This window comes from Rattus rattus, chromosome 3 (genome assembly GCF_011064425.1).
Source record: "Rattus rattus isolate New Zealand chromosome 3, Rrattus_CSIRO_v1, whole genome shotgun sequence".
In the NCBI taxonomy this organism is placed as follows: Eukaryota; Metazoa; Chordata; class Mammalia; order Rodentia; family Muridae; genus Rattus; species Rattus rattus.
Window position 1 is genome coordinate 197,911,146 of NC_046156.1, and position 25,745 is coordinate 197,936,890.

General features: G+C 50.0%; 1 protein-coding gene across 2 annotated transcripts; it reads left to right on the forward strand.

The window, feature by feature from the left end:
• The first annotated feature begins 9,367 nt into the window (after nucleotides 1–9,367).
• On the forward strand, nucleotides 9,368–16,384 carry Tmem171 (transmembrane protein 171). 2 transcript variants are annotated; one of them, XM_032898989.1, is made up of 3 exons: nucleotides 9,368–10,276; nucleotides 14,137–14,272; nucleotides 16,092–16,384. In XM_032898989.1, the coding sequence occupies exons 1-3, from the start codon at nucleotides 9,640–9,642 to the stop codon at nucleotides 16,288–16,290; spliced, it is 972 nt and encodes a 323-aa protein (XP_032754880.1). In that variant the 5' UTR covers nucleotides 9,368–9,639; the 3' UTR covers nucleotides 16,291–16,384. The 2 variants fall into 2 exon arrangements, with proteins under 2 accessions (XP_032754880.1, XP_032754881.1); XM_032898990.1 differs by having other exon boundaries at nucleotides 16,095–16,384.
• The last annotated feature ends 9,361 nt before the right edge of the window (nucleotides 16,385–25,745 follow it).

The window sequence follows — 25,745 nt, forward strand, 5'->3', positions numbered from 1 at the left end:
TTTTGGCACCACTGGTCCTGGCTAAGCAGGCAGATGGTAGTAGCTGAGGCACACGGAGGACTTGGATAACAAGGCTTGGGCTCCTGGTGGGCCACCATATAGAGGCTAAAGAGGAGCAGGATGAAGGTGGGATTTGGAGTGACAGGAACCAGCCAGATGCTAAACGCCAAGAAACTCCAAAACACCAATGGTGATGGAAGGGCAGGAAGTGACCCCACGGTTGTATGTGTGTGGGTAGCTGTGAACAAGATAATAGCTCAGGTAAGGGCCTTGACTGTAAAACAGATGTTCTGTAAATACAGAATCACAGGTGGCATAGGTACCAGGGCCCATTAGATTAGAAGGCCTCACTGGGAAAGAGCACCCAGCCACGATTGTAAAGGATGAATGGGAGTCTGTTTGTCCCCGGCTGACTCAAAGCTGATTAATAATCATGACTGCTTCCAAGTGGAGGCAGAGGGTCCCCTACAGAGCACTGAGCTGGTTCCGGGTCAGTGAATCTGGGAGGTCCCTAACAGGTGGCCACCTGTCTGCACTTGTGGGACGGTCCCATCTCAGCTATACCCACTTCCTAGTCCACTCAGCACATACAAGGCATTCACACCTTTGCAGGGGGCCAGCTGAGGCTGGCCGTGGGTAGAGGGAGGTGCTGAGAGAATTCAGGTAACTGTGTCTCCAGGATCATACCCAGCATACAGGACGACTGGTCCTTCTCTGCGTACGCTTACCTCTCTTGCCAACCTTACAAACGAGGTCAAAAAACAACCCTTGCTGATATGACAAGGCCTCCTGCTCCAGCTCTACCTGTAGTCTGTGATTTCCACAAAAAGCCCTTTGTTAAAATGTGGGGCACTTGGGCTGGCTTCCTGCCAAGTTGCCTTTTTATTTAATCAAACCCTCCTAGCTCTCAGGTGTTAGACTCTTATTACTTAATTAAAAAAAAAATGGTTTTCGGTTTTGTTTTTTAGGCCAGAAGTTACTGTGGAGAAGTTGAGGGTTTCTAGCCACACCTGGGAAGAGCCCTACACCCACCAGACCTGTGGCCTGGGTAGTGCAGCGCTTCAGGAAGGCAGGGGGTCCTACCTAGGTCTCTGGGTCAGGCCACGGTGAGAGCTATCCCTAAGTGCCTCCCTCACACAGGCTTCTCTAAAACAGGCAAGTCACCTATGCAGGTAAAATCAGAAGGATTCTATCTGCCATCACCCTGCCCACAGCCTCTCCAGAGGAGGCCAAGGTACTTCACTGGGCTGTAATTTCAGAGCATAGTAAACTGATTTGACTCCATCTTGGAGTTAACAGTGGTCCCCACGGAGTGGAGGGGCTGGAGAGAGAATTTGGAGTCTGGGTTGCAACCAACAGGGAAGGAGCTGGGAGAAGTGGGGCAGGTAGTACCTGAGCCCAGGCCGTGGACTGGCTGTAAGATCACCTCTGGAAGGTCACATGTCCCTCTGGGGAAACCAGCGGCAGCTGGACACCTTTTACAAGTGCTATAAACATAGATACCACAGAGGTGGAGACACAGGACCGATAGCACAGGGTGACTGTGTAGACATGCCCGTGTCTGCAACCACCTGAGGCAATCCTCCCAACCCCAGAGGGGACAGAGAGGGCTGCTGTAGGGATTAGCTCGAACCATTGCAACACCGTGATCTGGCTGGGTCTCGGGGAGCATCCTCATCTCTCCTGAGGTTATCTATCATTTGTTGATGTCCTCCACCTGACATACGCTTAGCTTTTCTGCTAGGTCTTGTTATTCCCATCTGAGAGGCATAGGGAACATGCTACTTGCCCTAGACCTGTAATTAGTAAGGTGGCAAAGGTGATATCAAAATTCAGCCTAGCAGATCCCCTTTTTATGCTGGGAAGAAGTCATCTACCCTTTGGGGTCCCGTAGGCAGCAGAGAATTGAACAAGATGCCGGGAAACCACCATTTTACCTTCAGACCCTGCAACAAATTCATTTCTTCTAAACCCTCAGAGCATTTCGTGTGTGTTGAGGGTGTTTCTCTCCCCTGACAAAGTACAGAAATGTTGTCCCCAGTAAAACCACAAGTGCTCCAGGCAAACTCCCTCTTCCCAAAACAAACGCATACCTTCCACAGTCCTGGCTACCAGGCACATGGGCAGAGCTGTTATCAGCCACGTGAGGCCAACAGCACCACCCAGGCTGTAAAACGACTACGAACTGTGACTGCCTTTGTGTAAGGTTGCCTTTGAGGTACCCAGCCCGAACCTTACATTCTAAATTGCTGGTCAGTCAACCTCTCCCCATGTCTCCTGGGTTGAGGAGAAATTAAAAAAAAAAAAAAAGCCCCTGAACACTGGCAGCATCTGCTGCAAGGCTGGGTTGTGGGATTAAGCAAGGCAGCTTCAGAGAAGTATCCGGGAGTCTCGGGGGAAGGGTTGACACACGGTTCCCAGTACCCATGTTGGGTGGCTCACAACCATCGGTGACTCTGGTGGACCTAACACCTCAGGCCACTGTGGACACTGCATGTGTATGTTCACATAACCCTACAGCTCGCACACACACACACACACACACACACACACACACACACACATACTCTATTTTTAAAAATTTCAAAGCAGTGGCTCAGGTTAGAGCAGTTGCCTAGTATGAGCAAGACCCTGAGATTGCTATCTAGCATTACCAAATAAATTAAATATTAAGTAAATGAATGAATGAATGGATGAATGAATGAATGAATCAGCAACCCTAGCTTCTTAGAAGGTTAAGGCAGGAGGATCACTCAATCCTAGTACCTAAATGCCCCAGACCTGCCCCCGGGAACCCATCTGTAAATAACCAACCAGCCAACCAGCCAACCAGCCAACCAGCCAACCAACCAACCAACCAACCACCCAACCAACCAACCAACCAACCAACCACCAACCAACCAACCAACCAACCAACCAACCAACCACCAACCAACCAACCAACCACCCACCAACCAACCACCCAACCAACCAACCAACCAACCAACCAACCAACCAACCAGCCAACAAACCAACCAATCAGCCAACCAACCAACCAATCAGCCAACCAACCAGCCAGCCAACCAACCAGCCAACCAGCCAACCAGCCAACCAGCCAACCAGCCAGCCAACCAACCAACCAACCAACCAACCAATCAGCCAACCAACCAGCCAACCAGCCAACCAACCAGCCAACCAGCCAACCAGCCAACCAGCCAACCGAATCAGATTGTATGCCAGGCTCAAGAGCCAGCCCATGGTGTTGCCTCCACTGAGACGCTCGCCTGCTCGCCCGCCTGCCCCTGGCAGGTTTTCCCTCTCCCCCAGTCCAGGTGTTCCTGAGCCCCTGCTGGGTCTGCCTTGTCAGGGTTTGTTTTCCAGCGCTAAGTTTGTGTCCTGTGCATCTCTTCTCTTCTACCGTCCTGACCACTTTGCTCACACCTACCTCACTTACCCTGGCCTCCTGCCCATCTCCAAACACACAAATGCCCACCTCAGAGCTTTTCTGCTAGTGTGTGTGTGTGTGTGTGTGTGTGTGTGTGTGTGTGTGTGTGTGTGTGTGTGTGTCTGTGTCTGTGTTTTGTTTTTTTCCAGACAGGATTTCTCTGTGTAACAGAGCCCTAGCTGTCCTGGAGTTTGCTTTGTGAAACTTGCTATGTAGACCAAGTTGGTTTCAAACTCAGAGAGATCTGCCTGCCTCTGCCTCCCCAGTACTTCCGAGTTCCACCATGCCTAGCCTCCCCCCAGCCCTCCCTGAATTTTAGTTTTTTTTTTTTTTTGGTTCTTTTTTTCGGAGCTGGGGACCGAACCCAGGGCCTTGCGCTTCCTAGGTAAGCGCTCTACCACTGAGCTAAATCCCCAGCCCCTCCCTGAATTTTAATTAAATTAAAAGAATGTTTACACATATGGATATTTTGCCTTAATGTATGTCTGAGCACCAGCTGCATGTCCGGTGCCAGCAGAGGTCAGAAGGCGGCATTGAATCCCTGAAACCAGTTATGGGCCTTAGGAGTTGAACCTGGGACGACTGCAAGAGCAGCAACTGCTACCAATGGCTGAACCATCTCTCTGTTCCCTCGCGGCTTTTAAGGTTTATTTCTACTCTCTTTATGTGTGTGTGTTCAGGCGTGCATCTATCACCCCTGTCTGGTGCCTGCAGGGGCCAGAAGGGGGCGTCAGATCCCCTGGAATTGGAGTTTCCCGTCTTCATGGGCTGCCCAATGTGAGGGCTGGAAACTAAACCGTTACTTTGTGTCCTTCGGAAGAGTGCTAAGCCATTTCTTTAGCTCTCACACTGCTGCTGTTATCTCTGCTTAAAGTGTTCTTTCCTTCTTTTCTCATATCATAAAGCTTGTCTGCAGATCCTCTGATGTGTAACCTAATCTCTCCTCCCCTTGGCTTAGCGGCTCAATCCTGAGGGCTGGAATGAAGTGGAGGAAGGTAATGGAATCTCAGAGGCTACTCCGGGAAAGACCCTGCGTCTTCTGCTCCTCTGGTTCCTTCCGGGAAAGCCGGCTGCTCCTTTGTGAGGACATTCTTTGATTTCTCTGAAACGAGTGACTCTTGGCAACAGTGCCTGAGCCACCTTGAAGCTGCTACCCCAGCCCCAGCCACACCTACACATACCTACCTCCCTGACCCCGCTCCTGCAGGGTGACCTGCAGCCTTTGGAGAGACCCCGAACTAGAACCACCAAGCTTAGCCACTCCCACAACCTGACCTCCTTTATGACCTTCAGGAACTGTGGGAGGATGTTTCTTGTTCTGGGGTTGTTAGTTATACAATAATAGACAAGTGTGTGGCTTCCTCATTCCCGTCAAGTTTGTGTCATGCCGCCACCTGTGTAGACACCTCCAGCACTCACACCACTAAGAAGAGCACCCCAATCCCCCTCCTCCATGTGCTCTTCTCCTGAGCTTTCTCTTTTCTCTTTGTCTCCCCACTGAATTCTATAAATGCTAAGTAAATATTTGCAGGGTGAATAAGTGAACACTCGCCTGTTTTATTCTTCTGTATTCAGAGACTGGATGGATCTGGGGTGTATCCAGTATTTTGGGGGGGCAGTATCATTTTGTTTTACAAGATAGAGTCTCACTACATAGACCAGGTTAACCTGGAACTTGTTTTGTAGTCAAGGCTATCCTTGAACTCACGATCCTCAGCTAGGATTAAAGGCCTTCACTCTTGTGCCTGACTTCATACAGTTTTAAAATCCTGTTTTGACGCTGTTCTTCTTAGTGCCATCTGTGTGTATGTTTTCTCACCACCTAAAGGCTGGGGAGGAGTCCCAGCCTTGGATCATGCTACCCCTCGACGTCTCTCTCCCAAGACCAGGCCTGATTTGAAGACAGCACCTTGAAGTCATACTTGACAGATGATCGGTTTCCAAGGCTTTGATACAGTCAAGCCAGCTCCAAAAGACACAAACAGTGGCTATCCCAAGGGGAAGCTAATCTGATTGTCCTTGGTGCCAGGACATTCAGGTCTGTCATGGGTGGCGAGCCCGCAGTCATGTGGCACTGGAGGGGCAGCTGTATCAACAGGCCCACACAGAACTCAGCCAGAGACTGACTTTCAAATAAAAGGGAGAGGAAGAAGGATGGGTGATGGGTACAGAACCTGTCTCATACAGTGCAGAGATGTTAGCAGGCCTGGGTCAGAGGGGGCTGATCCTATGTGACTGCCTGAGTTCTTAGAAAGCTCAGGGCTCACTAATAGTGTGCAACAGCTGCTATTCATCCTCTGCCCACTAACTGGGCATACCTTGGTGCCCGTCCAGAGCTGATATCTTGACACTTTGACCAAGATATCCCCACCCAAGACATGGATGACTACAATGTCCTTAGGATAGTTGCTTTATGGATCTGTACAGGTCTCTCCCTAGCACCACGAGACCATGTAATAAAAGCATTTCCTAAGTCCACAGCATGTGTGTTCTCTGGGTGACAGGCAAACCCAGAGAACATTGTGGCTTTCAGAACCCCTGGCTGTTGGCCAGGTAGAAGCAGCCATAGTGATCATTTCAACCCCTGGGCTTTCAGTCCCTTCACTGAATGAACTGGTTTGCTTGGTCCCCATCCACTCATGACCCCAGCTTTTTCAGAGAGCTGGAGACACAGAAGGAAACCGTGGGCTGCTGGGGAAGTCAGGAATGCCCTGAAGAGCCGGCTGTGTGCTGAATACTGATATTAGCCATGATGTAAGTCTACCGTGTTAGAGACCGTGTGCTCAGAGCACCCTGGCTGTGAGAAAGCCCACATCGGACCCACTAGACCAGTGTCCCCGCCACATTCCCATGGCTGTGTGTTTCCTGCTGTGGCCAGTCCCCATCTCACCCTTCCCACTCCGCCAGCCCTAAAACCGTTTTGACCCCACTGTGACCCCTTTCTCTGCTTCTTCTTACCAAGTCTAACTCATCCATCAGGAAGCTAACAAGAACCGATGGGCTTTCAAGGTGACAGGAAGCTAGGGAGAAAAGGCAAGGGTGGGAAAGTCCCCAGAGCTCCCAATGCCTCTGTGTTTGGGCCCAGAGCGCACTTGACTCACCTCTCACAAAGGCCTGACCTCTGGTGTGGAAACTAGCACAGTTGGATAGTTGTCAAGTGTCACGGGGCAGGTTACAAATAGCATGGGGATTAGCAAACCCATCAGACACACTGTTCAAGGGCAGGAAAAGTTAACAGTTTAATCTCCGGAGCACCAGGAAGGGTGTTTTATGGCATAGGAGGGCTGGATGCAAATCTATGACCAGAAAGGGACAAGGGTGACCCACCACAGGACCGGCTGGGGATAAGCTTCAGTCTAGGAGTTAGGCTGTCATGTTGAATGCTAGCACACGAGGTCTCCACGGGTTTTATTCTCCATGAGTCCCGGGGGGGGGTCCCCATATTCTCTTATACAAAGCTCCCTGTGAGGCTCTAGGTCCTGAAACCCTGTCAAGGTCTCAGAGCAGTAGAAGGACCATCTGCCTTCGACTGGCAGTGGCGTCAGAACGACAGGGATCCCTGCTCAGCCACAGACCGAGGCCCTGGGCTTTCCCTGTTGCTCTGCTCAGGGATCGGCTATCCCACAGCAGGCCCCCTCCCCCTCCCGGATCGCTGCACCTAGCCTGCTAAGGGACCAGCTCCTTTCTCAGCTGCCTGCCTCCGTGTCGCCACTGCACGCAGCCCCGGCTGCCAGTGGGTACAATCTGGACTCGCTGGTATCCACAACTTGGTGGAGCGAGCCCATCTGCCTTCACCCCACGCCGGATCCCTCGCTCGCACCGACAAATCCTCTGGTCCCAGGGCCGCGAAGTTGACCCTAGTTCCGCACTCCGGAGTGGAGCGCCGGTGCCCCAGGAAAGCAGCGCCCGGCGGCGGCCAGATCCCACCGGCCAGCCCTGCCCTGCCCCGCCTGGCCGCCGCACCCGCGAGCCCGGCACTGCCTGGCCCTCTGCACACGGAGGAGGCCCGCCCTCTGCGCCCGGACGCGCAGAGGGTGTGCGTGGAGCCAGGGGTGTGGCGGAGAGTCCCAGGACTAAGGCAGGTAAGCCGCTCCCCGGGAACCACAGCTGCTCCCGAGTCCCCGCAAAGACATTCTCCTCTCCTGGCCTGGCCTTGCCAACCCTCCCGGGCTTTGGACTCAGAGATGTGCTGTTGATTTGGGTCTGGCTTTTGGAATAAGCAAAAGAATACTTAGGACGGATTTGGCTTTGTGAGGAAACTGAGTTTAAAGTAGAAAAAAAGGTTCAGTTTCTTATGTAATTTTCCATCTATTTGGACGTCCCTAGGTATCCCTGTTTTGAGTGCACCCTTAAGGGGGCCGCTGAAGTATTCCTCACCTTAGTTTGGATCAGGAACTAACATATGTGCTAGTAGGTGTCCCTGAGTGAAAGAAACTACAAACCTAGTTTGGTGCTTCCTCGGCTTGTATTGTCGGTGTTTGGAAGTTTGCCTTAAAAGAGTTGAAGCCCGGAGACTGGCTGCAAAGCCGAAGATACCAAGAACACAGTGAGTTCCTGACAGAACTGGCGGTCCTTCTCTGGAAAAGCAGCTGTGGGATTATGTGATTCAGGGGAAGATGAGTTTTAAAAGTAGCAGGATGCTTTAAGTCTTCCATTTTAGCACCTTCATGGAATGTGGCTTTTGCAAATTCAAGAGAAACGCTTCCTTCACCCCTCTGCTTCCTTTTTCCCCCTCTTCCACTTCCTTCTGATTCTATCGCCCTCTCCCTGGGAAAACATCAGCAGCAGCATCTGTCTCCTTCCATCACCCAAACACCTTCCTTACACATGAGCCTGTCAGGGTGATCTTGGCCTTGGAGCCGTGAATTCTTTCATATGATCATGAGTGTGAACGGCAAGGTCGGTTTGAAAGCTTTTCTGTGTTTGAATATGTTCTGCCTGACTTTAGATTGTGCTCCTGAGTGCTACTCTCATTCACCAGAGTGAGATGAGATCAGTGGTTCAAAGATCAATGCTGTGTGAACCAACATGCCCTCTAATCGCTGCTTGCCGAGGTTAGGATCTAATATTCTCTATCATGTAGCCCTGGCTGTCCTGGAACTCACTCTGTAGATCAGGATGGCCTTGAACTTAGAACTTAGAGATCCTCCTACCTCTGTCTCCCATTAAAGGTGTTTGCCACCATGACCTTGTGTGGCCTTGTGGAAGGTCTTTTCCACTTGGTTCCACTTTTGGTTTTCCAGCAAGTTTTGTTAGCCTTCTGTGTTCTGTAGTTACTTGCTGTTCGCTGCTTCTAAGCCCCTGTGGAAGTAGGTGGCACTGTGGAGGAGGGTGACTGATGGCCACCTGCTGTGGCCTGTCTGCCTACCTGAGGGCACTGTCTACCTTGGCGATAGGGCTGGACTTTACCTGTTGGGCCAGATCCTCTCAGGTCATGCCAGTGTCCTGAAACTGAGCTGCCCGTCGGGGGCAGGGTGTCTGGGCAGCCTCAGAGTTTGCTTCTTGAAAACGCAAGGGTCACATTTTTGACAGAATTAACGTAAACGCCCACAAACCCACTGTCTTTCGGAACCACCCTTTTGTTTTATGGAGACATTGGGTCGTGTGGCGAGGCAACCTTACAAGACGGCGGGAAATGAAAAGTTGCTGGAGTCTTAAACAGGAAGTGGAAAGTTAGTAAATTGGGCAAGAATTTACCAAAGTGATCAGAGCAGTTCTGACGTCATACCAGGCAGTCGTTTCAGAAGCTATCCCTGTTGCTCTTCCCTTATCTGCCATGTTTTTTTTCTCTTGCCTGGAGAAATGAGTTTGTAGGTCTGGGGACAGGAAAAGCCACACCCACACGGCCGTCATTTTATTTATTTTTAAAAAGATTTTCTTATCTCAGAAACATGGTAATTTAATTTCCTCTTTTTTTTTTTTTTGGTATATTCATGAAATTACACATTTGGGAGTCTCTGAATGCCAGTCCACCTGACTCATAGGCCAAGTCATTGTTCTATGGTAGGCCAATTGCGAGGAGTTCCGCCTCCTGACAGGTCACCCCTCTGTGATTTCTGCAATGGCCAGCAAGAGATCAGAGCTGGTCAGAGATTCCTGTACTCAGGGTAATTTTACATGTGTTATTGCTTGCAGAGCCTGCAACTGCCGGAGGGAAGGACACACATTCCTCTTTCACATCGGGGAGCAGCGAGGAGGCCTTTTCTTTTCTGGCCATGTCTTCTGTAGGAACTACTGAGCCAGACGGAGACCAGAGGGACCGACAAGTCAGCAAACTCATCTTCTTCCTCTTTGTCTTCGGTGCAGTCCTGTTGTGTGTGGGGGTCCTGCTCTCCATCTTCGGGTACCAGGCGTGCCAATATAAGCCTCTCTCACACTGCAGCATGGTGCTCAAGATTGCTGGGCCTTCCTGTGCAGTGATAGGGCTGGGAACTGTGATTCTAGCCCGGTCCCGGGCACGCCTGCAACTGAGGGAGCGACAGCGGCAGGGCCATCAGGACCCCGACCAATCCTTCTTCTGTGGAGAGAGCCGCCAGTTTGCCCAGTGTCTCATCTTTGGGTTCTTGTTTCTGACCAGTGGCATGCTCATCAGCGTACTGGGCATCTGGGTGCCAGGATGTGGCTCAGACTGGGCACAGGAACCACTGAACGAGACAAACAGTGGAGAAGGCGAACCCCAGATCTGCAGCTTCCTTTCTCTGCAGATCATGGGGCCCTTGATTGTGCTCGTAGGATTGTGTTTCTTTGTGGTGGCCCATGTTAAGAAGAAAAGCAACCTGAGTTCAAGCCGAGATACCTCTGAAATCGAAGGTGGACACACCCACAGTACAGAGCCTGTCCACATCACTGTGGGTAAGTGTCTGTCATTGTGCACTTTCTCAGGTCACAGTGGATGTTGCAGACTTAACCAGACTTCCCTGGGTCTGTATAGATTCCTTTTCTCAACTTCTCTGTCTCATACATGTGTACACAGTTGAGCACACGGATACCTGCCACCACCACCACCACCACCACCGCCACCACTACCACCACCAACACACACACACACATTCTGTGGTATACCCTGGCGGAAGCATTAAGGCAGTGAGTAGTGACCCTGACTGGGGATGAAGGCAGCCTTGGAACCTTCTGTTTTCTTAGGAACCAGCCAAGTGACCCCCATCTCTCCAGTTCTTCTCATGCTGGAATGGAGCAGCAGTTTCAGCTAGGGGATACTCTTGGGGTTCCCCTCACAGCCTATCACCTTCAGACATAGAAGGATTGGGTAATGAAGCCTCCTGAGTTCGAAAGTGTGGAGGTACAGAGAAGGGACAAATAGGCGAGACGCGTCTGAGGTTTGGGACATCCTCTGGCCCTTCACTGGTGGTGGGTGGAGGGAATGAACTCATTGGGCCTCTGGTCTCCTGAGGTAGCAGGCTTGGAGGGGAAGAGCAGATGTAAACTCTCTGGATCATTTATTTGTATCTATAAATGTTTATAGTAACAAAGCAAGTCTCATACTAGCTAGCACTCACAGAGGACCTAATCCTGGGTCAAACACCTCCTTAGGGTTAAAGAGCTTACTGTCTGAGATTCCTCAAGCTTAGCCTGACTGGGAAGAAACAGGGACCCAAGGTTACAAAGGAGCAAGAGGCAGGAGCTGGCCAGATGACAGCCACGTACAGACCAGCTTATGCGGAGAGCCTTCCCCAGCACTCACAGATGGGATGGTATTTTACTAGCCACAGGTCTTGTTAGAAGACACTCTGGGAGATACAAGGAGAGCTCCCCCAGTGTTACGTATCTGTTATGTATGTTTAATTCTGAAGTAACGAATGCTTCAGAGATGGGGGCTCCTCCACTGGTCTGGGAGTATTTTGAGATGTGTTCTTAGGGTTCACCAGAAGGGGACTTCCCGTCAGCAGGAATCTGGTGCAGGCTGGGGACAGAGCCAGGGTGCTCCTGAACACGTACCCTTGTCCTAGCATGCCTTTCAAGTTGCAGATTTTAAAACTCATGGTTTACTTTCTCTCTGGTGCCCATCTCACCTATGAATCCCTGGCTTCTGAAGCTCTCTCCTTGAGGTTGTGGAAGAGGGTCTACAGGTTTCAACACTGTTCCATTGTAGACATGCTCAATGCTAGATCTTGGACACGTGAGCACACATCAAGAGGCCTGTTTTCAGTGAAAGCACGTTAAGGATGCCCTGTGGGCTTGCTTTACAGGCCTTCTACTATATACTGTAGTATATAGTTAAAGTGAATATTCAATTCCAGTTCCTAGGTCCACTAAGATCTTCTTTGTATAAAAAAAATGAGATTTATTTTTTCATTTATTGATTTTGTTCATTTGTTTGTTTGAGACATGGCCTCACTCTGCAGCTCTGGATGTCCCAGAACTCACTCTGTAGACTGGGCTGACCTCAAATTCACAGCGATCTGCCTACCTCTGCCTCCTGAGTGTTGGGATTAAAGGCGTGTATCACTATTACTCCCAGCTAAGATATATTTTATTTTTAAGTAAGTGTGTGTGTGTGTGTGTGTGTGTGTGTGTGTGTGTGTGTGTGTACATATACACATGAGCAGGGCTTCCTGAGGCCAGAAGAGGATGTTGAACCCCCTAGAGCTGGAGTTATAAGCAGTTGTGAGCCTCCTGACGCTGGTGTTAGGAGCCTTAGAAAGAGCAGTACGCTCCCCTAAGTCGTTGAGCCATCTCTGCAGCCAACCGCCAATATCCTCTGACAACAAGATGAGTTCAAAGGGAGCCTCTCCCGTGGGTCGGCTCCCACCAGTGATAAACAGGTGAGGGAGAGCAGGGTTTCACAGATTCATTCATTTTTCTGGGCATTGCTGTGGCCTCTGGGGGATGGCTGAAGCCAGGGCAGAGAGCGCCAGTCGGAAGCGTTTCTTCATTAGGCAAATAAACGCTCTTAGCCGGTGATGAAGACGAGGACACCTTCACCAGGTGTGAGAGGCTGAGCGGTTTGCTCTGTGAAGTGGTGCTTAAACACTGGACACAAGTGGCTACTTCCTGTCCTTTTTGTCCTTCCTGGCAGGTGCTGTTCAGCTGCAGCTGACAGCTGTAGGAGCTGGAGCCAGAGAATTCTGAGTTTGCTTGGGGCCACACGGGCTTGCACCCACCCGCCTCCTGGCAAATGGATTTTAAAGGCCCTGCCACTAATGCGAACTGGTGTCCTCCCTATGGGAAGTAGAGTTCTCTCTTCCACATCTTCCTTCCACTGTTAACTGGTAGGGCTGGCTATCAGAATCCTCCCTTCCCCAGTCCTATGTTAGAAATGCTGCTTCCTGTCTAGATCCCTCTTGGGTGGCAGTCATGGTGCTATGAGCTGGAATTCTAAGGGGTTGGAATTTGGGGACAAATTGGAGCTGGCTTCTGGTCCCTTGTCCCTCTTCCTTGAAATACAGGGGCTCTGCTCAGAGTAAGCAGACACAACCCCAAACTTTCTTTTGGTTTGACCGCCCCCCATGCAGCTTGGGTAAAGGATGGGCACAGTGTGGCAGGTGGCCATGAGTCCGGTTTTTGAGCAACTCTGCACTTTATCTAGCAGCTGACTTTTGATGAATTAAGACTCTCGAGAGAAAGCAAGAGGAGCTTTCTTGGCAGAAGACACCACTGGGAATCTGTGGTGAATTGACTCTCGCAGACGCTTTACTTTGTCTGGAGAAAACTCAGAGTTATAGGCCGGCTTGTTTAAAACTGTGGTGACCTGTAGGAACCACTAAGTTTAGGGCCAGTTTCTAATCCCACATATTTTAATCCCAGCACTCAAGAGGCAGAGGCAGGTGGCTCTCTGTGAGTTTGAGACCATCCTGGGCTACACAGCAAGCTCTAGGCTAGCCTGGGCTACATGGTGGGACCCTGTCTCAAACAGAACAACAAAAAAAACACACTCACTTAACCGTCTTTAATTTGCATGTATTTTGTGTTGTGTGAGTCTACGCGCACATGTGGGTTAGAGGCGGATGTTGGTATCTTTCTCAGTCATACGACGTGAGATGAGGATTCCAGCTGCCACCAAAGGTTTGCTGATTTGACTAGGCTGCCTAGCCACAAACCCCAAGCATCCTCCTGTTTCTACTGCTCCAGAGCTGGGATCGCAGCCCCACGCCACCTGCCCAGTGTCTTGCAGGGGTCCAGGGATTGGTTTGAACTCAGGTCCTCCTGCTTCTGAGGCTGGTACTTTACTGACTGAGCCATCCCAGTTACCCTCTCCATCCCCCACCCCCTGCACCCAGCCCTATGTTAACTGCTTTATAAATGTGCCAGTTGGTGGCGCACATCTTTAATCCAAGTCCTCAGGATGCAGAGGCAGACGGATCTCAGAGTTTGAGACCAGCCTGGTCTACAGAGTGGGTTCTAAGACAGCCAAGGCTACACAGAGAAACCCTGTCTGGAAAAACAAAAACAAAACAAACAAACAAACAAACAAACCCCCCCAAATTGCAATGTGACATTGTTAAATATACTCAAAATACCGTATTACTATCATCAAGATCAGCTTCCAGAACCTTCCCATCACCCCAAACCGAAACACCTGTTAGACAGCAGTCCCCTCCCAGCCACAGCCTGTTTTACTTCACATGGAACTGTCACAGGCCCACTTCTTTATCCCAGCGCACTAAGGGTGTTTTGACCTTTATGGGGGAGGCAAGACAGATGTCATTACATTTGTTTTATTTTGTTTTCTAACCTGTGGTCGCGTGTTTCCCCAGGTGACTCGGTGATAATATTCCCGCCCCCTCCACCACCTTACTTTGCGGAGTCTTCAGCAGCAGCTCCCTCTCCTGGGGCTAACAGCCTGCACCGGATTGAAAACCCACCTTCCTACTCCAGTCTTTTTAATCTCAGGTAAGACTCCTCTTCAACCGTCACCAGCAGGCATGTGTAGTCATCCCAGGCCAGTGAATCCAGGCCAGTGTCACTTTTAAGGCTTGGGTGTATCTGGTGGCATGTCAGAGAGCCTGCCTCGCCGCTCGCACTGAGCCAGGAAACCTTGGACAGCTCGGAGGCTGAGTGATGAGGGGTTGCTAGGAAACCTCTGAGCATCTTTATCATTCCTGTAGCTTCCCCTCTGTCCGCTGTCCACTGGGAGCTGCAACAAGGACTGAGGGCCTCAGCTCTGTGAGCTTTGATGGTCCCAATGGTGGAGAGGTTCAAGGCCCCAGAGGACCTTCAACATGTTCAGAAGGATTTCAGTATTCCAACGGAGGAGGCCTTGACCTGGCCCGGCCAGACTCCTTCCTCCATGTTCAGCTGCCTCTGGGCCTCAGAGCTTTGAAGAACCACCGAAGAGAACAATGCAGGCTTCTCCGTGTAGCCCTGGCTATCTTAGAGGAGAAGTTAGACCCTAGGGACTTGGTGCCCATAGCTGTCAGCACTCAAGTGCCCCCTCCTCCCCTAGGATCAAAGAGAGCCTTAACACTCACATAGAGCAGGTATGAAGGGACCAAAGACAGGTACCCTTCCTCAAGGTTCTAGAAAAGCATGAAGTTTTCCCTGTTTGCCACAAAAGTCGGGGGAGAGGTCCTCTAATTAGAGGGGGCAGGAGGTGGGCAGAGGACAGAGCAGGCTCGTGAGTGTCACATAGGGAGCTGGGGACCAGGGTGTTTAGTGCACATGTTGGTGCACCGTGAGAAAGACCAGACAATTGGAGACAGACATCTAATAATGAGTGCTGTATTTTTTTTTCCTTCCCCAAACCTAAACACCATTGTCTAGAGGTTTCAAATAAGTCTCTTTTGCAGCTGCTATAGTGTAGTGTACCTCTGGATCTGGCTTGGCTTGCATTATTTTCTGATTTTCATGGTCACTCTGGGTGGAAGGTGCTTCCATCATCAGAATATTGTAGATGAAGGAACAGAGGCTCAGGAGGGGCGAATTGTGTGTCTAAGATTGCCCACTGAGGAAGCAGCAGAGGGGAATGAAAATGTCAGTCCCCTGCCGTTGGAGCCTCTCCGGTGACTAGTGTTCCTGTCAAGCTTTTGGTTTAGGGCTTTAATGATCTATTTGCATATTCACATACCTTACTGTATCCCCTTTGGAAGACAGTGACTGTGCCTGCCCTGGTGCTGGCACATAGGATGTGTGCCCCGGTGCTGGCAGATATGATGTGTGTACCTTTCCACTTAGAGCCTTTTCATTGACAAAGGCAACAACAGCAGGAAACAGGCTGTCTTAAGGTCTCCACCGGAATAAAGAAGAATAAAGAATAAGGGTCTGGCAAGATGGCTCACTGGGTCCAAATGTTTGCTGCCAAGCCAACGACCTGAGTTCAATCCCGGGGACCTACATGGTAAAGAGCCGGCTCTTGAAAGCTGCCCTCTAACCTCCACACGTGCACCGTGACCCACCCCCACACAGCCTTTTAAAAAGAAAAAGTAAGGGGGAGGTAAGGAAGGAAAGCAAGATGGGCAGGTGCGGAGGCGCACACCTTTAATCCCAGCGCTCCGGAGGCAGAGATGGGCAGATGTTTGTGAGTTCTAGGCCAACCGGGACTACTACATGGAGAGAACCCGTCCAACAACAGCAGTGACAACAAAGCCAATCCAGGAGACAGCTAGCCTGGGCCAAGGCTCCTGGGAGAATGACACTCAGAAAAGCCCAGGGCTTAGGGGCTGGCACATTTTCATCAGATCCCCTCGTGATCTTGCTCTCTCTCTCTCTCCAGCAGGACCCCAACTCCTGAGAACCAGGGAGCAGCCTCTGAGAGAGATCGGGAAGTCATATACACCATTTCTGGGCCAGGTTCCTCCTCCGAGAGCTCACACACTGGGCATCTTCCGCTGGACCTGCCCCCTAGATATGAAGAAAAAGAGACTGCTCCAGCCACACCCTTGGCTGCCCCTTCTGAGTCATCCCCACCGTGAGCTATGGACTCAGGCAGATGGACAGTTTTATATACATCATGGATTGTTTTTTTTATTTAATTTGTTTTTTTTTTTAATAAAAAATACAATAACATTTTCTGTGTTTCCATTTTTCTGCTATCACACCAAAAGGAAGTGAGCCACGTTTCAGGTTAGACCCTACTGTCTGTGCTTCAGGCCACAGGGGAGGTGTGACGTGATCCCGTCAGGCAACCTGGGATTTGCCTATTGAGACCTACAATGCTGGGAGCTGGTGGCCTTGTTTGTACTGGTGGATAAGGAACCAGAGGCTCAGAGAAACTAAAGGCTGTCTTCAAGGTCACAGAACTTCTAATGAAGGAACTGTGAACACGCGCGCGCGCGCGCGTGCGTGTGTGTGTGTGTGTGTCTGTGTGTGTGTGTGTGTGTCTGTCTGTCTGTCTGTCTGCCTGTGTATACACCTCTTCCTTCTTATTCCTTCCCTCTCCCCTTTCCCACACCATCTCCCTGCTTCAGGAGCCTCACACTGAAGCCTCTGAATAAGCCCGTGTGTAATTTCCTCAGAGGCTCTGATCTGCTTTGTTTCTGAGACAGGATTTTGCTATGTTGCCCAGGCTAGCTTCAAACTTGTGTTCCTTATGCCGCAGCCTTCAGAGTTCTGGGATTATAGGCCACCATGCTTTTTGCTCTCTCTCTCTCTCTCTCTCTCTCTCTCTCTCTCTCTCTCTCTCTCTCTCTCTGTGTGTGTGTGTGTGTGTGTGTGTGCCTTCTCTATAATCTACAAACCCTGCAAGCCTTGGTGTCATCTAGCATTCAAGTGTCTAAGGACTGAGGGCAGGGGTGTGGGCCTGGGAAGTTTGTCTGCCTTACTGACTGATCGCCTGTGAATTGCCACAGTGTTAAATCAGGGTGGCTTTTTGGGCCAGTAGTTGTAATCTGTTTTCAAATTGGACATTTATTGGATTGAACTGCTCTTAAAAGTCCGCGTTTTTCTTTTTCCTCCTGTAAAGTTAATTATTCACAGTTTAAAATCAGAACAAAGCATGAATTATGGCCACTTCCTTCTGGGGTTATTTGTTTAAAATGGCCAAGCTGAGACTTCTAGGTAGAATTACTCCAGTTACAAGTCTTTATTTATAACCCGGAGCCCGTTTAATGGCTCGAAGTTGGATTTTGTGATTGAGGGCTTTGTTTTTATGTGGTTGTAAAGCCAGGCAAACGGTTAGGAATGGTCAGGAGTAAGTCTGACCTCGTGGTCACGGAGGTCTGTTCCAACCCGTCAGCTCTTGTGGTCGCTTGGGGAGTGAAGCCAGAGGCTCTGGCCTCCCAGCAGAGGCCTGGCCTTAGGTGAGCATGCCACTGCAGAACTCAGAAGGCAGCGGGGAGAGTTGGGCTGGATCATGTCCCAAACACACGGACAAGTGGCTAAGGTGACTCTTTAATATATCAGAGTGGACCTGGCTGTCAGGTTCTCCCAGCATCCCAGTTTCTACCAGTTACAGGGTGTGACTGACATGCCGCTTCACCCTACTACCAGCAAGGTATGAGAATTCGAGGTTTTCTATATCCTCACCAGTGCTTGTTTTCTTTTTTTAAAAGAATAGACTACAGCTTTCCAACGTTGACTGTTGGGGTGAGTCTTGGCTGCATCGCTTTGTGCTCCTGCCTGGCTGCACACACAGACCTGCCCAGGTACCCACCCAGGAGCTACCCGGGATCCATGACTGGAAAACACACACACACACACACACACACACACACACACACACACACACACACACACGCCAGTTAATTTTAAAATACCTCAAAGTTGTGCACCCCTAAACCTTCCCCTGCCACCCCAGGTCCAGTGGCCACTTCCCTGAAAATCCCCATGGCTGGTTGGTTTTATCTTCTGCGGCTACCACATCCCCTTCTTTTTTTTCTTCCCGAGTCTCCAGATTCTCCCTGTATCTTACCCTCTAAACTTTCAGTGTCCCACCTAGTGCCCAGCCACTGGCTGCTGACATCTTTATTGACAGATCAAAAACCATGCCTCTGGACATGCAGAGTCAAAGCATTAACGCCAATCTCCAGCCCACGACATACAGTAGTTTTTCACTGTAGCTTTGACTCGCATTTCCCTAGTGACTAATGATGTTGAGTCCTGTGAGGGCTGATTTCGGTTGTCATCTCGGCAGGATCTGGAGTCACCTGGGAAGGGAGTCAGACATGTCTGTGAGGGGTTGTCTTAATCGGGTCAATCGAGGTTAGAAAACTCTTATGCATAGTATCAGTTACTGTGAATGGAATGGAAAGGTAAGTGAGCGGAAAACAGACATGCATACCTCTGTGCTGTCTGACTATGACCAACAGTTGTGCCTCCTGCTGTGGTGAGCCGACCCATAGGCCAAGTACACCTTTCCTCCCTTAAATTGATTTTGTGAGAATGTTTTTATCACAGGACAAGGAACTATGACGGGCATTGATATTGAGAAGGGAGGTTGATGCTGCGAGGAACCCGAGTGGGTGATTCTTTGGTCTTTCAAACTGTTTTGTGGCTGGAATATGGAAGAACGTGGTTCTCCGGGACAGAAAAGTCCCGGTGTGCTGGAGTAGAGCTTAACTGCCCCTTCTGGTGGGAGCCTGAGAGAAAGATGCTGAGAGAATTACAGACTGTGGAGGTCTGGCTAGTGACCTTTCGGAGGGGACAGAGGGCTCTTTCAGGATCTGGGCTAGAGGCCATTTGTAAGTAAACTTTTGGCCAAGAATATGGTTTCATTTTGCTCCTGCCATGAGAACTTGAACAAAGATGAATTTGAAGATGACGGATTGATTTGTCTGGACAATTTCAAGGCAGGATAGGGTTTAGGCTGCTGAAGAAGCAGCTGTGTTGCTGTAAATTTATTTAAAAAAAAAAATGCTCTCTTTTATCCTGCTCTGGATCTAGCATCGTAGTGCCCCAAGATATCTGGTAGATGTCCTTATCTCAGTCAGCAAAGCCTCTCACCCGCTTTGCTCCATCCCATATCACACTGCCGATGGCTTCTCTCTGAGCCTGGCGACAATCTCTCTACCCATCTAGTTCCCAAGGCAGGCTGCCACCATGCCAGAAATATACGTCCCAATTCTGTGGTGGACCAGTGTCTCTCCACCACGAACTCTCTTGAACTTAAATTGCCACATGAAAGACACACAACACAATAACCTCTGGTCCAATTGATAAGATATAATTGCCCACCTAGACATACAAAGGCCTGTACAATCCATCCCTTAAGAACATTCATAACAACCTGTAAATGTGCAGACAGAAATCTTAACATCTGCCTCCATGTTCTCCTGGCAGCTTCTTCTCTCTCTAAAACTTTTCTCCCGTCCATCCTTCCTTCTCATCCAATGACAGGCCTTCACCTGCATGATGATATCATCCTACACAGCTGTGACTGAGAAATCAGTTGATCAGCACCATCATAGAAGAGTCTCCTGAACTGCCCTGGGTCCTAAGGGTGAAATCACACCTTAGAGGATCCACCACGAGACGGTGGCTGAACTTGGCTTCATGGTCCATGAGCTGCTTTTCTGGGGTTGTGGAAGACACAGGATTGAGTGCAACTGAGCCAGGCAATGAATTAGGTAGTAATTCCTTTTGGTATTTCAACACCTGAGTGAGGAAGAATGGGCGAAGCCAGGGGAAGAAGGAGTTCAGAGAATGAGAGTCTTTAATCTCCACCTCAGCATTTAGAGTGGGGTGGCGAGAGGGCGGGAAGCCCTATGGGGGGTCCCTTGATGTCCCCCTATGAGTGTGACCTTGCTGTGTAGATGTAGCACAGGGGGCTCAGGCCCTGGTGGCCTTTCTCCTTTGAGAGGACCATCATTCTAGAGTGGGCCTCAGAAACAGAGAGCAGGAGGCAGAGTACTCTCAGGACTAAAGCAGAAGCAGCCTGTGCTGTGTGTCCCCAGGTCCAGGAAGGCAAGAGCCACCTAGAACAGCTCCTACTGCATACAGTCCCTCCATCCAGTGAGCGCAGGCCATGCTTATCAGTGAGAGAGGCTGAAGACAGCCTCTTAGACCCAGCAGAGACAATGCACATCTGGACAGCCTCCTCCTGCCTCTTCTGACTTTGGGAACCAGCTGGTACTGAGGAACCTTGAGGCTCTCAAGGCTCTGTGGGGTCAGAGATGGGCCCCCAGGGTTGTTGGGGGCCTTCCCACTCTCTCCTTGTTTCAGCCTCCCAGGTAGGAAACCCTGGGCTCCTCTACCATGGAAGGCGTAGTTTCATCTTTCTCATCTCTTATGAGGCCAAGAGCTGGTCAAAGCAGAGGTGGAGAACACCACTGGATTCAAATGAAAACAACCTGAGGTTGCCCAAGTGGGACTCAGCATGGAAAGGTCCCAGGCAGGGTTTCTTCCGGCCGGCCTGTCCCTGCCAGCCCCTGGTGAATCAGGTAGGTGAGTTTTCCCAAGGAGCTGGGCTGGGTTTTGCTGGTTGCACCCTGATTCTGGGCCTCCCATACAGCGGCAGTGAGCAGGGTGGGGTCATGAGGCACACCGTGGAGGCGGTGGGTAAGAGGAGGTAAGCACACTCAGAGGGGAACCATGCATGGGTGCCTAGAAGCCCTCCTGGGATTGAGCTTGCATACCTGGCATTCCTGGAGTATCAAGCTTGCTGCCACCAGCCCAAGTCCCCTGGGAGGAGCAATGGTGAAGGAAGAGAATGAAGGATGAAGCTTTCACTAATTGGGAATGCATTCTCTCTCTCTCTCTCTCTCTCTCTCTCTCATACACACATACACACAAGACAGAAGGGGGCAGGGAAGGAGAGGGAACAGGGAAAGGGATATTGAGTTTCTGGTTAGATGCAGCTGGTGTGGTTTGGCTCTCTACTGTGCTCTCCACCCCACACCAGAGCACTGCCCTGCCTGAGGTGGGGCCACCCGTAGCATGTGGTGTGGGAGTGTTAGAATGGATGGAGGTGACAGACAGGAAACTGGGCTAGGCAGCAAGCACTGGGCTGTGAGCGGCTTAGAAAGCCACAATGGATGGCTGAGTTCCTTCAGCGGCCCAATGCCATGCCAAAGTACTCACAGGGCAGTTCCTTAAAGGTCATTGACCTTATCACCAAGTCCTGCCTACTGGTGTTGGCTGAACCAGGTAGCATATCTAATCACCAAGGGGGAGGGTGGCTCTTTTCTGGAGAAACATGAGGGACGAGGGTGGTGTCTAGGGTCTCCCAAGGCCAGACTGTGCAGGCTGACTCTTTCTCAAGCTTAGCATCCTCCTGCATCTCCAGACCCTGCCCAGGCAGTAGCGCTTTCCCTCAGGACCCTTCGGTCAGACCCAAGGGTGCTAAGTCACCTCGTGGAGTCTGTTTCTTAAGCCTGAGGTCTCCTTTCCTCCTTTGAGTGTGAGGACGGTAAAGTTTTGGGGACCACCCTGCTGCTGTGATGCCTCTGCTGCCCAGGGATTCTGAGGTGCAGCCTGCCTGGTCCATGGTGTAACCACACTGCTCTGAGGTGCTACAAAGCCTCTTTGTGAGCTCTGTGCATATCCCTGATGTGCTGGGATGGCCCAGGCGTGTAGCACCAATCACAGCACTGCCTCCTGCATAACCTGGAGGAGATCAGATCCTCACTGTTATGCAAGTTCTAAGTTTGTGTGAGCAGAAAACTGCAACTCTCCCATCAGGCAGCCGTCTGTCCATCTGTTTGACTCTGGAAAGGGATGAGAATTACAGCCTAGATTTGTAAGAGGGTCCCTCATCTTTTTCCAGAGTAGGCTACTGATTTGAGGAAACTTCCTCTCTGGAATCCTGGCTGAACCGAGCTCCATCAGGCTGGATGGAGCTAGAACAGTGTGAGGGCTAATGTGGACATCAGGGCCTCAGAGGCAGGCTTCAGGTCCAGTTCCAGGCCTTAAGACAAGCTGCCAAGGACACCTTTGCTACTGGGAAGGCACTCTGGGGTTTCTGTCCTGGGAGAGAGCTCGCTATACTAGTAACACCCTCTGGGAATGTCTTGAGTACTGGTGGGAGTCCACTCAGTCCCTAGCACATGGCCCCTCCTGCAGCACAGAAGGGATGGCCTGTGGCTGTGTGAGAAGTAAAAACCTTCTGGGAAGCTTAGTTAGCTGAGAGATGTTTAGTGACAGTCAAAGTTTAGTGATTCAATGTTCGGGTTTCAATGACATTTATCCATTCTCTTATTCTGGGACATTTAGGTTGCTGTCTGTAAATAAACGGTGGGAAGCAAGGGGAGAAGTCGTGAGTTCTTGCCGCCGCCTGGCCACCTTGCACAGACGATTCGTGACATATGGGAGGTCAAGCCGCTTGCCTTTCTAGCCTGACCTTCTCACACGGAGTTGTTCTTGATGTAGCACATTGGCAAACACAGACAGCATTGAAGGGAGACCAGCAAAGCTCCCTCAGTTGTTGGATTCCTCCCGCCAAACACAAAGGCTCATGAAGCCGCAGAAGGATCAAGATCATCAGAGACGCTTGTCATGTTCTTTCCTGTGGCGGTCAACCCTGCGAAGGAAAAAGTGGGATGGAGAGCGAGGCGCCCCAGGCTTCTTCCTCGGAGAGTCCTGGTCTGCCATACACAGTAGATCTAAGATGGCTGCCGGGACGCGGGTGAGACACATAAAGGAACCGAGGCCAGGGTGGTGACTGCTTCCTCCATCCTCACGGAAGTTCTAACATGTTACTCCCCCACCCCCCAACCTCCGCCACCTCCTTCTGAGGAACCTCATTTGTCAGGGCTTTCACTGGGGCATGGTGATGGTGTGGTGAGATATGATTGGCTGAGAACTTAGGGGCTTGGGACTGTGCTTGTGCCATAGCATGTGTCAGAAGACAACATGTCGTGCTTGGTTCCCTCCTCCCATCATGGGTCCCAGGGATGGAGCTTAGGTTGCCAGCCTTGGAAGCAGGCATCTTTACCCACAGAACCTTGTAACTGGCCCAGAAATCACTCTTAAAAAAAAAAAGTCAGCTGTTTTTTTCATTAATGGACTGGCCAGTGGTCTGTTGTCTTGTATTCTTGTCTATGTGTAGTCTTAGTTGATACGATCTATGGTTTCCCGTGTTCCTGGAAATTGAAACTAGAAGCTTGAAAAGATTGCGGTTAAACAGAAACAAGATCACTTCAGAGGGGCCGCGATGGTTACACACTTCATCACCTTCCTAGGTGGGATCATCTTAGGTATCTGACGTTTGAATCCTAAGACGGTGGTGGCAAAAGCTTGGAAAAACATTTGGGACAGGGCAAATCTGTGTCCCCAGCAAAGCTCTACCTAATGGCTCCATCCATAGTCCTTGCTCGACCTGTTTGGTAGTTTCATGACATGCTCAGCCAGAGGTTACGTCTCAACTGTCCCCCTACCCAGAGACAAGATAAAGGACCCATTCCTTATTTGCAGTGGTAGACTTGGAGTGTATTGGGTTGTGAAGATTACCAAAGCAGGATATCCCCCACACGGACCTGCTCAAACAACAGAAATTCATTTTTTTCCCCCTCATGACTCTGGAAGCTCTGAGTCCAAGGTCCAGGGCTGGCAGGGCTGGTGTTTTAGGAAAATTCCTCATGGCTGCGGTGGCTGGCATCTCACGGTGTCATGGTGTCCTTACATGGCCTCTCTCCGTGATCACACTCTTGATAATTGCTTCCTCCTCTGGGAAGTTCCCATGACCTGTAGCATTGCAAGGTCACCCCCTTTATGATTTCATTTCCTCATCATTGTGTCTTCCAAGACCCTTCCCCCGACAGCCATATAGAGGTTAAGGTCCCAACCTGTGAAACTGCTGAATTCTGGGACACAATTGTCTCCATTGCACAAATGTTTGTGTGTACTTGTGTGTACATCTCTTTATTTATTTAATTTTATTTATACAAGTAGACTGTAGCTGTGTCTTCAGAAACACCAGAAAAGGGCATCAGATCTCATTAAAGATGGTTGTGAGCCACCATGTGGTTGCTGGGACTTGAACTCAGGACCTCTGGAAGAGCAGCCAGGGCTCTTAACCACTAAGCCACCTCTCCAGCCTGTACATCTCTTTAATAAGAGCAAATGAGACCCTCACTCCCTCTCCACGTGTCTCCTATCAACCTGTGGAGCTCATTTCTAATTGACTCAATGCTTAATTGTGTGTTCAAATAGTCCCACATTTGGTCAATCTTTTGAGATGTTTTATGTCTCCGTAGTATCTTTGCCAGCTCCCTGGCTTTTTGGTACCCGCTACCCACTGCCCACTGTGCCTCCCCTACCCCAGAGCCAAAGGAATGACATCTCTTCAGGGCTGGGCTACAATCTGGAGACATACAGACTCCTGTGCTCAGCAGGTCAGTAGAACCAGGGCTTCCTATAATCACAGCTGATGTTAGCATCCCCACTTTTGATTTAAGGAGGAGCCCGTTCTCTTTCGCCTTGGTTTTGTGTTTATAGCTTGTCTCTTACCCTTTAACTCTTGTTTGTGTTTAGGTTTGCTTGTTTTCTTCTGTGTGTATTGTGATGGTTTCTATGTTTGGCCCAGGGAATGGCACTATTAGGAGGTGTGGCCTTGTTGGAGTAGGTGTGTCACTGTGGGCATGGGCTTTAAGACCCTCCTCCTAGCTGCTTGGAAACCAGTCATCTAGCAGCCTCCAGATGGAGATTTAGAACTCTCAGCTCCTCCTGCACCATGCCTGCCTGGATGCTGCCATGTTCCTGCCTTGATGATAATGGACTGAACCTCTGAACCTGTGAGCCAGCCCCAGTCAAATGTTGTCCTTATAAAGAGTTGTCTTGGTCATGGTGTCTGTTCACAGCAATGGGAACCCTAAATAAGAAAATGCCCATTTCATTTACCTACTGATTTATTATACAACACACAAAAGAGTCTTGCTATTTACATTGTTTAATATTATTAATGCCAATAAAACTATTGGATTAAGCATTATTGTTTTGGATTTTAAAAGAATCTTTAAAATATCTGACTATGCTCATACAGTAAACATCATACGCCCCAAAGCGTTTCCGCTATTATTCATCTTTGCTTTTTCATATTTAAACATTCTATTCCACCTGAGCACACACACACGTGTGTGTCTGTCTGTCCATCATACCTATGTATGTGAATGGTGAACAGCACACCTGTAGAGATCAGAACACAACTTTCTCTCCTCCCAGCCTGTGAATCTCGGGATTGTCCCCACGAGGACATGGGGATCAAACTCAGATCATCAGATTGGGTTGCAAGCCCCGGAGGAGTAATTTTGTTTGCTTGCTTTTACATTAATAACATGACACACAGTTAGAGCCATTTGGTTCTTTTAAATAACCTGCTAAGGTTAATTTTGGAGTTTGGATTAATTTGAACATGTAAGGCATTGAGGACACAGAGGAGAGGACACATGAAATCTTGCTCCATTTCCTTCTGGAACTCTACCCATTGCTTGTCCCTCAGGCGGTCATCATTACTTTGTTTATTTTTTTCACATAGGTTATTTCCCTTGTGTTTCTT